Below are 18899 nucleotides of genomic sequence, written 5' to 3'. Positions count from 1 at the left end.
CTACAATGACAATTATATCCAAAGATATTATAAGTTATCTAGCTATGTTTTCATATGATTCAACAGATTAACACTACCTTGGAAACTTCAGCATTTTGCATTAAAGAGGGCCTATATGCTGTGTATATCATCTCTTTTCAGCTGTCAATTTATTACATGTATACAATTTACTATGTAGCATAACAGTTGAAAGTATTTTATTAAGGTGACCAACTTTTTTACAATGAAAAGGAGGACAAATAAATTGGAAAAAATATATCGTAAATAAAAGAAATATTTTATTCATTGCAACAATAATACACTAAAATATGATATATGCATAATTAAAACATTTGCAACATTTTATATTGTAATTATGCTTACATGCCTGTTAATTATTATTTAAATGAACACTTTTCCATTGAATTAATATTTTTTGTCAATGTATCATCTTCTAACAATATCTGAACAAGAAATATCCTTCATATTGAATTTTACGGCAAGTGCTGCAGCTAGAGTATTAACATTCAATCTCGATTTCTCACTTGTCGAAAAATCATTGGCAATTGAAAAAAACTCTTTCAACTGCTGCATTAGTTCCAGGGCAGCACAACGTAAATTGAACAAGTATAAATAAATGTTCACATGGAATATGTTCATTTTTGAAATGGCTGAAAATATCCACCCATCTTTTATCAATTTCAACATGTTGATTTTCCCATTGTATTAATTTTTCAGAATTTACATTCAGTCTTCTAATTTCTTCAAAGAGACAATTGTCATCTATTTTAATGTCTAGCATTTCTTTAGATAAAAATTCAACACAAGATTCAATATCTGTTCAATATACTTGTGATGAAGTAAAAAAAAACACCATTAAAAACTGTTTAATAAAATACGTCACATAACGCGCAACACATTAGCCTTCAAATATCAAAAAGGAGGACATGTAGGAGGACACTTTTCAAGGGAGGACAGAACTTACAAAAGAAGGACTGTCCTCCCTAAAGGAGGACGGTTGGTCACCTTAATTTTATGCTGTTTTAAATATAAATATGATAATAAAATATAATATAGTTTATATTGGGGAAATATCTTTTGTGTACCTAAATTTTAGTTTAAATTCCATCCTTCATTCATTTTTTTGGTGGTGGATTAATAATAAATAATTAAATGAATAAAAAGGCTTTGAATTAGGTTTGTTAATACATTATAGCAGTAAATCAAGTTTCAATGGTAAACCTGCAGTATCTCCTAGAAACTAAAACAGACATTTCCAGGAAACAGAAATGTAATTAAAAATGCAACTCAAGTTGAAGCATTGCACTTTGCTCTTCAGAGATTTATACTTTGTACATGAAAATGAGGAAAATGAGTATAGGTAAACCCAACGGGGTTCACCCATTCACAAGTTTATGACTGTGATGAAAATGGTGAATGAAAAGATCATTGTTGGGTTGTTTTCATTCAGAAGCTTTGTTCAAGGTTGCTCAAGATTTATTCTGGGGAAGAGCTGGATTGATGACTTTCTGGAAGGCTGTTGTGATCTACTTGAAATGGATTATCTGGATCCCTTCCAGTCTGTGTTTAGACCACAGCTGCACAGATTGGTCAGAAAGATGACCTGGGTTGAAATGTGGAAGAAGGGTGTATGTTCCTTTGCTTCTACCCTGTCTTCCCCAAAATAAGACCTCCCTGGATAATAAGCCCAATCGGGCTTTTAAGCGCAGGTGCTAAAATAAGCCCTCCCCAAAAAATAAGCCCTCCCAAAAATATTGCACCATAGCAGCAGCCACGAGGTGACCACACTCGCCATCTTCTGCACCTCAAAAATAATAAGACCTCCATGAAAATAAGGCCAAGTGCTTATTTCAGGGGTCAAAAGAAAATAAAACCCTGTCTTATTTTGAGGGAAACACGATATAATCTCTTAGTAGCATTTAATAGCATCCATCATTCTATTCTTCAAATGGTGAAGAAACACCATGTATGGAGGATCTTTCTGGAGTGTGTCTGATTCTAACCGGTGATCATGAAGGTCAGATGTGCAGCATGTGGTTGCTCTAATGCAGGGGTGTCCAAACTTGGAAACTTTAAGACTTGTGGACTTCAACTCCCAGAATTCCCCAGCCAGCATGGCTGGCTGGGGAATTCTGGGAGTTGAAGTCCACAAGTCTTAATGTTCCCAAGTTTGGACACCCCTGCTCTAATGTATGGTACACCAGATCACAAGGAGAAATGTCCCTCTGTGCTCTACTCACCCATGATATTTAAAATCTGTATGAAGCAGCTTTGGTAGATCAAATATTAGTTTGGGATGAGATATCATAAGAATGCTGCAAAATCTCAGTTACACAGCATCACCCGAGGCCAGATGTGCAGTAGCAATTGTTATTTAGCATCTGGAGGCCTGGGAGGGACTGCATGGGCCAAAACAACTTGAAATTGAAGGAGTAGATTTGGAGGGCTCTCCTGGGCTCCTGGCTGTTACTGCAGCAACAGACAGAAGTCATAGGCAAGGAAGCCTTTATCCAGGTCCAATTGGTTTCTGTGTTTAATTTAAAATGCTGGACTCAGCTTACAAAGCTAATGTGGGTTGGTTCCTGTCTACCTTTTAGGCCTAGGTGATTGTCTCCTTTTATCCTGTCCATGTCTTCATCTTTGGATAGAAGGCTTAGGTTGCCCACCACAAGGGAGTAACCTCGAAGTGCTTGTCCCTTGGGGTACATTTGCCCTCCCACAATCTTGTCCTTCTACAAAGCCCAGGATTTTACTGGCACGTTTAGGACATTACCCTCTGGGGAGGGAGTGTGAGGAATTGAGAATGCTTTACATTGGATTTGTGTTTTGATTTATTTATTTTTAAATTGAGTTAGTGCAATGTTATCTATTATTGTGGGGTTTGGGATTTGTTAGAGAGTTTGTTGTTCTGCTTTGTAAGATGCCTTGAATCTTTGGGAGCTAGCACAGTATACATTTTTGCAATAAACAAACAAATAAAATGTACTGTATTTTTCAGAATATAAGATGCACTTCCCCCCTCTTCTAAAAGAGACTGAAAATTTGGGTGCGTCTTATACTCCAAATGTAGCTTTTTCGAAGCTTTTTTTCAGCCCCAATGAGGTGCCAACGAGTGAAGTGATCTTCCATGCTTTGCCTGCTTTTCTCATTGCTGCTCCCTCCAATGATCAGCTGCGCTTTAGCTGCTTTTTATCCCCAACCGGGGGATAGAAAGCATGTGTGCGCGCGTTTTAAACCAGCAAACTTATGTGCTGAAGCTGATCAGACTAAGGGCTAGCCAGATGAATACCTGGCAGGCAGAATTTTTTTCCCCTATTTTCCTCCCCAAAACCTAAGGTGCATCTTATTCTCCGGTGTGTCTTATACTCCAAAAAATACGGTACATATGAGCAATGTCAAAGTATTTAAGCCAAACAAACCAAGTAAGTTGCCAAGTCTAAAGTGAAGTATTCTGATTAACAAACATTGCATACAATCCTAGCTTCTTATGTTAGCACACATGATATTATAAGTTATTATTGTTTGCATCATAGCTGCTATGATCTATAATTCATTTCCTTGGAATGCATTATTTTAAAAATAAAATTGAGTATATTTATTTAGAATGTTTGGCTCCTATAAACTCAGCATTAATAAGGGAAATGAGTATTTCCAAATTGTTACCCTTTTGTTAAAGACGAATAGTAACTCCTATGCGGAAATGACAAATTATATTAATGCCAAACAATGTGTACTATCTGCACTTCCTTATATAACAATAATGCTTATATTTCTAGCTAAGTTTCTTACCCACACTTCAGTCAATTATCTTCTAATGAAACAGGGAAAGGAAGATTGGATAATTGTTTCTATTCAAGACGTCAAATCAAGATCAGCTGACAAAATAATCTTTACCTCAATATCTGGCCTTTCTTTAGGATTTTCTTTCTGCATTTGTCCAAGCAGAGCATACAGATCTTGGCTAAATTCTGGATCCGTTTCAGTTTCCATTGTATACTCTACTGCTGCTGTTAAAGTAGCTCCTAAGGAATACAGATGGGCCTGCAGAAATTAAAAACAAAAGCAAGGCACTTTACCAAGTACCACTTTGTATTTAAATCCAACTTAGCTTCATTAAAGCCAGTGAGTTATAATTAACATTATCAGGAAGCTTCAGCTGATGCAGAATGCACTACTTGGGCAGTTTTCTGTGAGCTGCACTAGTTGCCAGTTTTGCTTCTGGGTCCAATTTATGGTGTTGGTTATCACCTTTAAAGTCCTTCATGGTGTGACTCCAGGCTATCTGAGGAACTGTCTCACCTATGCCGGCAGAAGGACCCCATCTGTCAAATAATTTTGTTCGACGGGGTCTAGAAGAGGAGCCTTTTCTGTCATGGGTCCCACCCTCTGGAACATCGTGTCCCCTGAGGTGAGATCCATGCCCTTCCTTTTGGCCTTCCAAAAGGGCTGTGCCAACAGGCCTTGATGTTGCATTCTGAAGATGGTTAATGAATTAGGTAACAGCTCATCTCCTCCCACCCTCCCAAAGTGTCTACTTTGCTCCCTTCCTCTCTATCTGGGTCAATTTAATTTTCACTGAATTTTATATTTAAGATCTCTATTGCTTTAAAAAAAATGGACATTGTAATGGAATGATTGTAAGCAGCCTAGAATCACCCTTGGGAGATGGGCAGCATATAAGTTGAATGAATGAATGAATGAATGAATGAATGAATGAATGAATGAATGAATGAATGAATGAATATCATTATTGTGTCCAACATAGAAGGACCCTTACTGACATGCCAGTATAGAATATTTAAAATATCTTTAAATGTATCCTTTCATATTTAATAACACAAATGCTGCTTCTTTCCTTGACTAAATACTTGAAGGAAAAAACTCTGTATTAAGCTAACATGGAGGCTGGGGTTAGAGTATATATCAGGAAAATATTTACCCATTTCCCCGATACCCCAGTCATATCTTTGCCCTAAAACATGAAGCAAACACTCACAAATACAATATAAGTAATGAACCTATGTTCTACAATGTCTCAAATGAAACATTATATCAGGATCGCATAGTTCTGGGAAGGAGCAAACATGGCAGAGTTAATTATACTGAATAATGCAATTATAGATTTATGCATCACGCCAAGTTGCAATATGATATGTTTATTTTTTTATTTATACACGCAATCATCAGCAGGATGGAAAATAGTATCTGAAACAACTCTGACATATTGCCAACATGGATGATTCTTTTAAGTTCAGGTAAAAACAAAGCCAGTAGTTTATCAGATTTCCACTAGGTGGAGCTTTCAAGTCAGTTCAAACTATTCATTGCAAGTTTAACAGAACAGATACCTCTGCCAAATATTCCTCAGAACAATATCAGGAGTTATACTTTTAACATTTTTAAAGAATTATAAATTTAACTTCATTAAAACTAATGAGTTAATAGTTCTTAAGGGCTCTTTTAATGAAATACAAGGTACAAGTAAGAAAGGATCAAAGTAGAAATTTCAACAAGGTGAAAATACAATTTTTACTTATACATAAACTTAATGAAGACTGGAAATCTCTATTGCCAGGTTTCATAAAAAGCACAAGAGATGGGTAAAGGCACATCTTAAAAGATGTGGTGGCCCAGTGGCTAAGATGCTGAGCTTGTCAACCAGAAATTTCAGCAGTTCAGCGGTTCGAATCCCTAGCGTCGTGTAATGGAGTGAGCTTCCATTACTTGTCCCAGCTTCTGCCAACCTAGCAGTTCGAAAGCTTGTAAAAATGCAAGTAGAAAAATAGGAACCACCTTTGGTGGGAAGGTAAACAGCGTTCCATGTGCCTTCAGCGTTTAATCATGCCGGTCACATGACCAGTGAGACGTCTTCGGACAGCTCTGGCTCTTTGGCTTTGAAATGGAAATGAGCAGCGCCACCTTGAGTTGGGAACGACTAGCACATATGTGCGATGGGAAACTTCACCTTTACCAAGCAAACCTGACAGTTGCAATCTAAGAAATTCAGATATTAATTGGCAAAATGTCTCCTTTGAGTTTTGTTGGACAATTCTTCAGTGAATCTGGCTTCCCCCATTGATTTTGCTCGTCAGAAGGTCACAAAAGAAGGTCCCATGACCCCAGGACAGTGCAACCATCATAAATGTGAGTCAGTTGCCAGGCATCTGAATTTAGTGCCATGACCATGGGAAGGCTGCAATGGTTGTGTGAAAAATGATCCCCCCCCCCAGTGCTGTTGTAACTTTGAACATTTATTAAATAAACTGTGGCAAGTCAAGAATTACTTGTTTTTGGTAACGTAACCGAGATCAATTATCAGAAACTATTTTCAAATCATTTTGGAGGGCAACAAAAAATGAAAAAGGGGGGTGATTGGCTCACCTCTATTGGACATGCTTAAATAAACCCTCCCAATTCTATGAAAGTTATAGACAAAATGCATATTAGTGCAATGAATACAAATGATCACAGTTTCATTTTTTAAAAAATCATGGATGAAAAAAACAGAACTGAATAGCTCAATACATGCAAAAATGAATTTTTGAAACGTGAAATTTCCAGCAAGCATCTAATTATCCACAATAGGCTTCTCATGTAGGTTGACTCAGCCTTCCATCCTTCTGAGGTCAGGAAAATGAGCATCCAGATTGTTGGGGACAATATGCTGACTTTGTAAACTGCATAGAGAAGGCTGTAAAGCACCGTGAAGCTGTATATAAGTCTAGGTGCTATTGCTATTGCTACTCTGTGAATTAACATGCTGATAAAATCATACGTATTTTGCAATATGAACAAAATTGGATTTGGGAGAAATCAAGAGGGCTGATGGAATATAGTGATGGGGAAAACTTTACGTTAACATTTGGGACCAGATATAATATATTAAACATATGTTGTACAATATATTGTGAGTCAAAAAACCTATACAGTACTCAGAAATGCAGCATATGTTTTTGTCACCGCTTTAAAAGCAAACTTTTCTGAGACCAAATCTTGGCTGAAAAGTAAGTTATAAATATGTTAAATGCAATCAAGCAATAATTATGCTAATATATTTGGCTATTTAGCAGATAAAGTAAGCAAGTTGAGCTCAACACAGAGTTTTGTATATTCTTTGAAGTGATGAGTTTCTGAGAATGATTATTATTGGGGTCTATAATCTTTTGGCTCCAAGGGGCTCCAAGTCGTGAACTGTTTAAAAAGCAATCAGTTATACCGTATTTTTCACACTATAAGGTATACCAGACCATAAGCTTTAGAGGAGGAAAACAGGGGGTGAAAATTGCCTCTGCCTCTCAGCATCCATCCAGTATTCACCTAGCTAGCATCCTTGCATCAAACAGCAAACTGCTTGGTCAGCTTTAGCATGTTATCGCAGTACCAGCATGCGGCTTGTCAGGGCTCCGCTCTGTTGCACACACCACAGGTCAACTGAATTGAGCTGCTGCCGCCTGCAGGGAACGTTGGAGCCTTCACTGCCGAGCATTTGATTGGTGGCTGGATTGGCCTCCGGGAATACCGCTGACCAGCTGTTCTAGGTGGCGGGGATGCCCCCTGTCCGTGCCCCCGCCAATTGCTGCCGCCTATTGCCCCCAATCTCCACCGCTGCTGATTGTCACTGATTACCGCCACCACCGACTGGCACCGCCTAGAACAGCTGACCGCAAGGCCAATCCAACTGCCAATCAGCTGCTCTGCAGCGAAAGCTCCATTGTTCCCTGGTGGCAGCAAATGGCGGCAGCGGTGACAGGTGGCATATTCATGCTATAAGACGCATAGACATTTCCACCCATTTTTTTGGGGGGGGAAGTGCATCTTATAGTGTGAAAAATATGGTACATTCAACAAAATATCATTCAGCACTCCAAGGGAAAGATAGGTAGTTTGGTGTAGTGGAAAAACCTTGCCAAGAAAACCGCAGAGGCTTTCCAGGAGACAGCACTTATTCAAAAGTGCACATATACACAAACACACACACAAACTTCAAGATACAAGCTAGTTTCAGATGCGGCTGCTTGACAGAAACTTCCAGCAATCATGGAAAACCAAAGTGGGAGAAATGTATCTATCGAGAAAATAGGAAAGAAGCAGATAGCGGTTATCTGAAATAGAGGTGTTGAACTTCTGTGTGACAAAACCAAGAAAGAAATGGATAGGATGTTTTAAATCACAAGTAGGAAATTAATATAGATTTTTATCTTATAGCCATTATTCCCCCTTAACTTTCTTCATTTTTGCCTTCAAGTGGCATTTAAAATATACAAACTTCTCAACTGAAGTATGGGATGAGATTCCTTGCCATTTTCTGGACGACAAACAACCGTTCCAAATCCAAATGGCAGAAATATTCCCAAACATGGGGTGAAAATTATTTTAGCATGTGTATGTGTATAATTGTTTTTTTCTATTTAGCTTTAATAAACTAATCCATTTATCATATTACATTTCATAAAACCTATCTCAGCAAAGAACACCTTTAAAAGAGTATGGCAAACTTCTGATTCTGATTACATTTGAGAGTTATTCAGTGAAACCCAATCATGTATTCTGTTTCACGTACTTTTAGCAATGAAAATTTTAAGCAGGACCTTTGAAAATATGCAAACCTCAACAGAGGACTAAAGGAACACATGAGGGAAGAGGCCCTGAAAGCTTGCACACTATTTCTGTGAGAGTGTATTAGTTTAAAGGCACTACCTTTATTGGATCAGGAAAAGAATATAAACACACAGTCATAGTTTATAATCTCCCTTCCTTAAGTCAAAGGAAAATACCTTAAGCCCCCCAAAAAGAAAAGGTTAGATGGAGCTAAGCAATATCATTTACAGAAATCTGCCCATAAGCACTGAAACTAAAAGTTGCGACTGTATATACACAGACAGAGTTAGGGTGAGCTTAAACTTAAGGAAAAGCACAAAAAGCGGAGTAGTTTTTTAAAACAAGGTTTTAAAGACACAAGCTGCTACAAAGCTGTTTAGAATAACGTAATTATTATATGGCTAAAAGGTTGCCAAAGAAGGGGAAAAGAGCTGTTCCTATAGTTAAATAAATGAATTACATTTTAAAAGCCTGTATGATACAATAGCTTAGAGGCTTAGATGTTTTTAACACTGGGCACTCACATACCAGGCGAACAAGGGAAATCCATATTTGCAATCTGCTGTATCAGTTTGAATGGTAGCTTTGTAATATGGACAAATGCCCATTTGAGGCTGAGCTGACACGAGCCACACTGCTTAGGCCCAGCAGAAGCCTACTGTTGTGCCAGTGAATAGAATGAACCTATTAAAGAAATCTCAGATGGGAATTTGTGTAGCAAGCCTTATTGGAAATGTACTGTCATCTCTTTTCGGTTTGAGTGCAACTTAGGGAGAAAAGGAAGCAAATGGAATTCCCATGGGGAGAATGAAAGCCCGTAAAGATGGAAGTTTTTAAAAACTAAGCATTTCATTAAAATGCTCAGTGTTGGTCCATTGCAAAAAAAATATGTTTTAATTGCAAATTTGAGGCAGAAACTAAATTTTTTAAAAAGCAATATACAGTCTGAGGCAGGGGTGTCAAACTCAAGGCTCGTGGACTGGATGTGGCCCACGGGGTTCTTAAATCTGGCCCAATGGGCCAACCTGGAAATAGCAAAGCACCGCTCCCGGTGCCTCTGGCAGCCGAAACGGGCCATGGGAGCATACGCAGCCCGTCTGGCCCATTTTTGGCCTGGACAGCTTCCTGCAGCACTTTTCTGGCAAAAATGGGGCACCGGGGACGTGTGCATAGCACTCCTGTGGCCCGTTTTGGCCGGAAAAGTGCTGTAGGAGGCAGCCATCCCATGTCTCCCTCCCTCCCCCCCCCATCTGGCTTGCAGAGAACTACAATGCTGATCCAGCCCTCAAAGAAATCCACTTGGACACCCTTGGTCTAAGGCAGTGATGGCAAACCTATGGCACGCATGCCACAGGTGGCACGCAGAGCCATTTGTCAGGGCACGCGAGGCGTTGCCCTGTCAGCAGGCCAGCACGTATGTGCGTGCTAGTCAGCTGAATTCACCCTTTTTTAAAGCCATTTTTCACCCTCCCCAGGCTCCAGAGGCTTTATAGGAGGCTGGGGAGAGCGAAAAGAGCCTCCCCCTCCCCCCCGAAGGCTTCATAAGCTTCCCTGAAGCCTCCGGAGTGCAAAAAACCGGCCCTACGGGCAAACCAGAAGTTCAGGAACAGACCTCCGGTTTGCTCAGAGGGTCATTTTGACTGCTCCGGAGGCTTCAGGGAAACGTCCTGAAGGTCCCTCAACCCTTCGGAGCACTCAAAACGACCCTCCGAGCAAACCAGAAGTCACTTCCGGTTTGCTCGGTGGTTCGTTTTGACTGCTCCGGAGGCTTCAGGGAAGCGTCCTGAAGGTCCCTCAAGCCTCCGGGGGGCGCAGGGGAAGCTGTTTTCGCCCTCCCCAGGCTCCTATAAAGCCTCTGGAGTCTGGGGAGGGCAAAAAAAGCATGCAAAAAATGGGGGAGTGCCTGTAGTGCATGCATGCACACTGGGGGGGTCGCGCATTGCATTATGGGTGCAGCATGCTACCCCCCTGCGCTCCCCCCACTTATGGCACGCGAGCCAAAAAAGGTTCGCCATCGCTGGTCTAAGGCTTTCATTCTTTTTTAAAAAATATGTACTTATAGGTTAAGGTGACCAGACGTCCCGCTTTTGGCAGGAAAGTCCCGATTTTTAACAATTTGTCCCATGTCCCGCGGCGTTTTTAAAAAGTTCTGATTTTTGGTAAGGTGCGCAGCCACGCATGTGGCAACAAAGCACTGTGCAGCAGTTTGCAACTGCCGCGCAGTGATTTCTACTGTCACAGGCTCCGGAAGCAGGAGAGGTCCTTTGCAGGCGGCTAGAACTGGCCGCCCGCAAAGGACCTCCCTGGACTTGTTTTGATGAGCGCAAGGCGACTGACGGTAGTTTGCGCCAGCCACGCCCGCTCAAACTATTGTCAGTCGCCCCGTGTTCAGCAAAGCAGTCACTCTCTCAGCCCAACCCACCTCACAGGGTTGTTGTGGAGAAAACAGGAGGAAGTCATGTTGAATACGTTCCTCACCTTGAGTTATTTTGTAAAAATAAAGACAGGATACAAGCAAGCAAACAAATATATGTCTTATAGATGTAATGGAATTATGAAAGCAGATATCCTGGACAGGACAGCAGAGAATATAATGGAATGTGAATAGAATGGAATGGTTAAATAAAAATCGGGTATATTGTTTTTAAAAAATTCGATGGATGAGACAGAGAAGGCAGAAATAAAGGATAGGCAGCTAGGATATTTGCTGGAAAAGTCAGCTGTGTTGGATTGTGTGATTAAACAAATTGCATTTTTAAAGAGAATTCTTACTCCGTCAAAATGGCCACATAGGAGATGACCAGGCTGAGCCCGAGGGAGGGATCAAGTGTGTCACCAGGCTTGAGTCCCTTCCCACCCACAAGAGACCTAAGTCCAGCCCTCATTCAATTCGTTAACGCTTATCTACTGCTAATTTGCCTTGACCATTAGTAGTTCAGATTTTTGTAGACGATAAACTCATGCTTATTTGAACAGCCTTGGTCCTTATTTCTTGCGCCTGATAGGCCATTTCTTCTCACTTTTATCTTCTCTAAATACATCTAAGTTTACAAATTTTGCAACCTACATTTCCATTTGGATGGAATTTAAGAACAACTCACCTCATCTCATTTGATGACTAAATTATTATTGCTAAGTCTATGAAAAATGAAATTCTAATGTTTTCTATAACTTAGAAAGCACAGGAGAACATTGGAAGAAGTCTTAGAATCTGGATCACAGAATAGTTTCGTCAGTCTGTTCTAGGAGTCGACATCTTATAGAGAACTCCCGGATTAATCTTTAGCCCAAGGAGAACTCAGTGATATATGGCCTGTAAAGCTGTTTGCAATAATTGCATTTTGGTGATTTTTTCAAATACTGGGACTTCCAGTTTTCAGCAACATTGCACCCACTGGTTCACTTAGCAATCCCAGCATTCACTTTAAGACCTCCACATTCACTTAACAACCTGTTTTTGGACCATCATAACATTTGATCATAATTGGCAGGCTCCATTACAGTTATATCAAGGACTATCTGCATTGTAAAGTCTGAGAACCTTTTAATTTATGAGATTGTGCAGAAGTGGTCATCAGCCAGATTAAGAATATGGTGTCATGTTCTATTGCACTATTATATTTGACTCAAGAGAGCCTATTCTGGTCCTGGGTCAAGGTTTGGATGCAATGCAGGATACAAACTGATCTGATGCTGATCAGTTGATGCTGAATCTATATAACAGCCTATGGATTGCTTCCAGGTGTAGAAAACACTTGCAGATCTGCATTCCCATAGGAATCGATACATCACTTAGCTATATTCATGGATCTAGCAGAGTCACTAAAAGCCTAATTGACAAAGTCCTTCAGTTGATAAAACAATTATGTCTCCCCCTGGATAGGGGACAGCTTAGGCAATTGATACATGCCCTGATAACCTCAGTTTTTAATTACCGCAATTTATTCTGTGCAGGGCTGTCAATATGATGGAAAGCTATGCTAATGCAACATTGAGCAAGTTACTGCCACTGCAATATAATGGTTTTTTAAAAGAATTTTACTGACTGCCACTTTGCCACCAGGCCATGTTTAAGGTTGTAGTATTAACCTATTTGAAGCTAAATATGCTTAGTCTGCCCAATGCGATCATCCTCAGATGATGCCTGTAGCTATTTCATCTGATGCCATGCAGAAAAATACATTATCAGAGGTAGCTCTCGTTTTTAGAATGTTGGTTGGTCAGAAATAAAGCAAATAATTCAGGCTAAGTTGTTTAAGTATAAGTTTTAAAAAAAAATCAATATGAAACTTACAATTACATAACTGTATTCTTGTGCAACCTGTGACCATTTTCGCAAAACAAAATATATTTTAGAATGTATTGAATTTATTTTAAAATGCTATACACCGGGAAGAATTTTTTAAAGTCATAAGTCCTCTTGATCTTTAGTTCACCATTCTGCTCATCTGAGTTCTCAAGTAAGCGTACAATAATTTTTAAAAATGCAAAAAGTTTAAAAATAGACTGAAGTTAATATTGAAGTAAATTAACAATTAAAAAATGCTTTGTGACATTACTGAGCAGATGTGAGAAAGCTACAATGATACGATTTTACTTGACCTTTTATGATAATAAAGTATCCCTTGAAGACCTGTTCAGTTCTACCAGCCAAGATTTCAGAAACAATCACTAATAATTAGAACTACATCAATGCATATGATATAATATCTAATAGTCCCCTTCAACTTTACCTTGGTTCCTGATAATCTTAAGGGTGTTTGTGGATTTTTCTTGGCAGAAGTATGGAAGTGGTTTTTAATTCTTCCAGGATGTTTTTTAGATTTCTCAGTCTAAGCCACAATCCTGGAACTTCTTAGCAATTTCGCTTCCATAAAATTAGCTGGGGGGACAAATACCACACCTGCTCAGATATCACATTTTAGCACAGGGGTGTCAAACTTGATTTCATTGAGGACCTCATCAGGGTTGTGCTTGACCTTGGGGAGGGGCAGGGGGGTATGGCTGGGGGCGTGGCCAGTTCCCCATCACTCCTGACGGGTCAACTGTGGTGGCTCCCGAGCGCCGTTTTCAGCTGCCACCGCCTCTTGCAACTCTCTACCAGTGAAACTGGAGCTTGGGAGGGCTGGGTTTTATCTGGCAGAAGCACCCCAGGCCGGTCCTTCACTGTTTCATGGTTGGCCCCACGAGCTAGAGTACCCCGCAGGCCAGATCTGGTCCCCGGACCTTGAGTTTGACACCCCTGTTCTAGCAAGACCCAGCCTAAGAGAGAATTCATCTTAACATTCCCAAACATATGGCGTCTTTGGTACTCTCTGAACTCCGTTGCTTGCTTACCAATGTTTCATTACCCAATTCGGCAATATCATCAGTTATCAGAGTCACTTTGATAATATACCTAGTTGAATATTGAAACATTGGCAAGGAACAACTAACTCAGAGAGCACCAAGGACTCCAGAGTTCAACCCTGAGCTACACATATTCTCTTCTACTAAGTCCCACACAAACTGGACTTACTTTTTTAAATAATAGAACTTAAATAACAGAATTTTGAGTAGAAAACCAACACTGATGAAGCCTTTAGATATCTTATCTTGGAAGCTAATGAATTGGTGGGCATAATTAAGATTCTAATACAATTCAACCCTAAATAATATTTAAGAATCATTAGACTAGGAAGATTCATGTGTTAATTATTCAGAAAATATTCCAACATTATTTTCAGAGGCAATACCAAATAATGTTACAGCTTGCTACAATCTTTATAGTTAGCCCATGAACAAATACATACAAAGAAACACACAAAACATGTAAGTATGTTTACTATAAATGAATGCATTTATCAAACATTTTCTTCCATTATATCATTATGGAGTAATTACTTAACAGTCATTGTCCACAAATAAAAATGGCAACAGAGGATTTATATAATACGTTCTGACTAAATTCTAGTGGAGAAACCACACAGATATTCATATTTTGGAACCATACCAAGCATTCAACATTTTAAGAACATTTCTTTACAATTAAAGATGTTCTGAGATGTACAAGAAGAGTTCATTACTTACCTCAAATGTGTTACCAGTTTCATCAATCTCTGGTGGGACAAAAGCTCCTTCTGGATCATCTTTAAAAAGAATTTCATATTAAAACATTAAAATCAATCCAAGACAGATAAAAAAATCAACAAATGGTAATATTTTAGCTTAAGTTTAAAGATGTTGGTTTTTCTTAAGAGCGAGGAGTATTCGGATTTTCCTCTTTGTATTGTAATCTGCTTTTGTAAACCACCTGGAGTCTTTACAATTTTGCAAAAATATAAATGTATGTGAGAGATAAATTAAATACAATGCTGCAAATCATTTAAAGATAGGCTGGGTCTAATTTCATGTTAAAAATATCTTTACATTAGTGAGCAAAGCGAAGTTTTTCAAACATACAATCTACAACATTTTCTATGTAATACATTATACAGCTTGAGTGGAGTGGCATCAAATTTTTAAATGGAGCATTGGAGAAAGAACTTGCTGTCAATGTGTTGATCAAAGAATGTATTTGCATATCAAGTGTCTCAATTATTTTGTTTTAAACATTCAAGTACAATGAAGAGACTATTCATAGCCTTTCAAATCTGCTCAGTTCATGCTTTTACACATCACAATCGAAGCCATTGCCTCATTAGTAAGAGAGACAATTCTATCAGAACATTTTCCACAGAATGTGTTCCCTTGTCACTTCAACAATTACATTGGGGTGAAACGAAACATAAAAATGTACTGTTAATGCACTTATGAGATTTATCAGCCTCAGTAATGCTGGTATTATTATAAAATAAGTGTATGTGTGTGCATTTGTGTGCATTTGTGTGCATTTGTGTGCGTGGGTTAAAAAGCACAGAACAATCTAGTTGAAGATCTCTGGGGCTGTTCCATTTGTTTAATGTTTAACAAATACTGTCAATCATGTATCAATATATTTCAGAAGAACACTGAGGAATTTATTTACATTTAACTTCATATCCTTAACATTTATAATGAAATACTTTCGAGAAGATGTCAAGATCTATAAAGTTGAGAAGGGGGTGGGGGAATCTTCCATAGTTCTAATTCCACTCTGCAGAAATAAATGTCTTGAGATTTAAGAAAATAACAGCATGACACACCAACATTCTCTGCCCTCCTCAAATATCCCTAAGAATTACTTAATTAACTACATAAATCTTGAAATACAAAGCTCATGAAAGGATAAATGGAAAAATTAGGGAAAGTTTCATTGTTTTGGTTCCTGTACTACACCACACCAAGATCATGCCCCAAAGCAGGACAAACTAGGAATCAACTTCCCAAAATGGGCAGGTCAGAAACTTGCCAGTGTAAGGATCCAATCAAGAACCAACACCATCAAAACAATCAATCAAGCACAAGCTAACCCTAACCCACCAATCCTCAAAGTACGGTCTGTGGGCCACATATGGCCCACCAATGCAAAATATCCAGCTTGCTGAGTGGTGGGATTCAGCCCTGCCCCTTGCCCCGCCCCTCAGTCTTATCTTCCAGTGAGCACCCATTCCAGCTGTACTTCTGGTTAGTTATTTCACCAGTTGAGTGATTTCACCACTTCTGATCGCACTGCTGCTGTTAAAGGTAAGGCCGAAGGGTGCTGGGGAGGACCAGCTGACCGAGGGGTGATCTCACCAGTGCAGCCACGTGATTCAGGGCCAGTGGGTGAGTAGGGGAGGGGCAAGTACAGCAAGGACAAAGGCAAAATGGACTGCTAAATTGGCCACACCCACTCAGTCACATGTCTACCTATCCACGCCCACCCCACCAGTCTGCCCCCCCAACAGTCTGCGGGACCATGACTCATCCCCCTGTTTAAAGAGTTTGAGGACCCCTGCCCTAACCAATCAGAAATCAGCCCTCTCCTGGCTGCAAAGACAGACTCCTAATCAGTCCCTGTTTGCAGACCACCATGACTCTGAAAATGCCAGTCGTAGTTGCTGGGGGAACCTCAGAAAGTCTATTTTCTGGATTATAGTCATTAATCCCTGAAGCTCAACGCTGCCCAACAGATACAAATAGTCCTTATTACCACAATTGGGATCAGCGATCTCAACGACTGCAATTCCAGCTCTCTCAGCTGCAGTTGTTAGCCAATCACAAAGTGCCTCAGGAGGTAGTGGAAGCCTGGTACCCGCCATCATACATAAACCTGTCATGGACCTCAGACAGCTACAGGGCCCACTGATGTTCAGAAACATATCACAGGTCGTGGCCTGCTTCCTGCCCCACCACACCCAGGTCCATTTACCTTTGCCTCTTTTCTGCAGCTGCAGAAAAAACCTTCAGAACAATCACCTTCCCTAGCTTTCTGGTCAGAACAATAGAAGATACTCCTGGAAAAATCTGGTTGCTAAACTGGCACACTCTAATAACACATAATCATCATTTTAGCCATTGTCTATCCATTGCAGGATGAAGGCCTCTTCTGCATGTTTCCAACCCATATGGTCCTAAGCTTTCTTTTGCCAATTGGGCCTGCAATACTTGCTGATCGCTCCATCTTGTTTTAGGTCTCTTTCATTGACTTTTTTTTTAATCAAGTGGGATCCATTCTACGACTGCCTTAGTCCATCTGGCATCAGTTCTTCTTGCTGTGTGACCAGCCCATTTCCATTTCAATTCTTTTACTCTCTTCATGGTATCATATACTTTTGTTTGTCCTCTAATCCATATGCAGATCCTTCTATCTTGTCTTGCGATGCTGAGAATGTATCTTTCCATGGCTCTTTGTGCTACTCATAGCTTTTGTATAAAATTTTGAAGTCATTGTCCATTTTTCAGTGTCATATGTTAGAGCAGGTAGCACACACTGATTGAAGACGTCTTTCTTCAGATGTAGGGGGAGGTTGTTCTTGACAAGTACGCCTAGCTTGCCAAATGCTTGCCAACCACGTTTAACACACCTTTCAATATCCTTTATTGTACCACCTTCCATTGAGATCCATTGGCCAATATGTGTGTCAGACCTGGAAGCCATTTTTTTACATTGGGCCTTTAGGCCTGCCACAATTTCTTCTGTGGGAAAAAGGAAGGGGGAATTGTATGGATTATGGGTGATATGTAGTCAAAATAACATTCTTTTCTCAGAGAGTCAAGGACACTTTGCCCTGCAACTGCAGTGGTGTGACTGGGAGGCAGCTCCAGTTTTGGATGGTGTCTGATTGGACCATGTGATGGACATGTGGGTGCTGGGCAGGGACTTGAACTTTCATTTGTGTAGAGAAAACCTGGAACCTTTCAGATTCGGGTTTTCCCAGGTGTGCCAATATGACATCTCTGATAAAATGGAACTTTGAGGAAACTCAAGCCTCGGAGTCTTCTTTCGTTGGAGGTAATTCTTGGAAATACCTTATAATGTGATCTCCTGCATCTACTCCAGATACAAAATATTTTCTTAAGGCAAATAATATAATACCATCATACTATACACAGATATGTTATAATTCCCCATTATATAAAGGCCTTGATTATATGAAGAACGGTTGCAGGAACTGGGTATGTTTAGCTTAAGGTTGCAGGAACTGGGTATGTTTAGCTTAAGAGAAAGAAGGACTAGGGGAGACATGATAGCATTGTTCCAATATCTCAGAGGTTGCCACAAAGAAGAGGGAGGCAAACTATTCTCCAAAACACCTGAGGGTAGAACAAGAAGCAATGGGTGGAAACTAATCAAGGAGAGAAGCAACTTAGAACTGAGGAGAAATTTCCTGACAGTTAGAACAATTAATCAGTGGAACAGCTTGCCTCCAGAAGTTGTGAATGCCCCAACACTGGAAGTCTTTAAGAAGATGTTGGATAGCTATTTGTCTGAAACGGTATAGGGTTTCCTGCCTAGGCAGGGGGTTGGACTAGAAGACCTGCAAGGTCCCTTCCAACTCTACTATTGTATTGTATTGTATTGTATTGTATTGTATTGTATTGTATTGTATTGTATTGTATAAGTAGAGTCAGGTGATAGAATAAAATAAATTACAGATGCTAAACCTTTACCAGATAGACAATAAACGGGAATAATATACATTCCTCTGAAGGTAATCATATCTCAATAAACAATTACACTAAATCTGTGATGGCAAACCCGTGGCACAAGTGGCACAGGTGGCACGCGGAGCCCTCTCTGCAGGCACGCAAACTGTCGCCCCAGCTCAGCTTCACCACACATGTGTGCGCTTCCCACCAGCCAGCTGATTTTTGGGTCTCTGCCATGCATGCATGTGGGTGGTGGGATACCCGCACAC

The 18899-nt window shown here is 39.9% G+C and overlaps 1 protein-coding gene across 1 annotated transcript in view; it reads right to left on the bottom strand.

Annotated features, from left to right (window-relative positions):
- Window positions 1-18899, bottom strand: part of KNDC1 (kinase non-catalytic C-lobe domain containing 1) — a 91193-nt gene that overhangs the window by 54829 nt on the left and 17465 nt on the right. The window contains exons 3-4 of the mRNA XM_081955335.1: window positions 14668-14726; window positions 3895-4041 (exon numbers count right to left, since the gene is read on the bottom strand). Coding sequence (XP_081811461.1) covers window positions 3895-4041; window positions 14668-14726 — 206 coding nt within the window. The remainder of the gene's footprint in view (window positions 1-3894; window positions 4042-14667; window positions 14727-18899) is intronic.

Source organism: Natrix helvetica (assembly GCF_964273705.1).
Source record: "Natrix helvetica genome assembly, chromosome: 5".
In the NCBI taxonomy this organism is placed as follows: domain Eukaryota; kingdom Metazoa; phylum Chordata; class Lepidosauria; order Squamata; family Natricidae; genus Natrix; species Natrix helvetica.
This window is presented reverse-complemented; position numbering and strand designations above follow the sequence as displayed.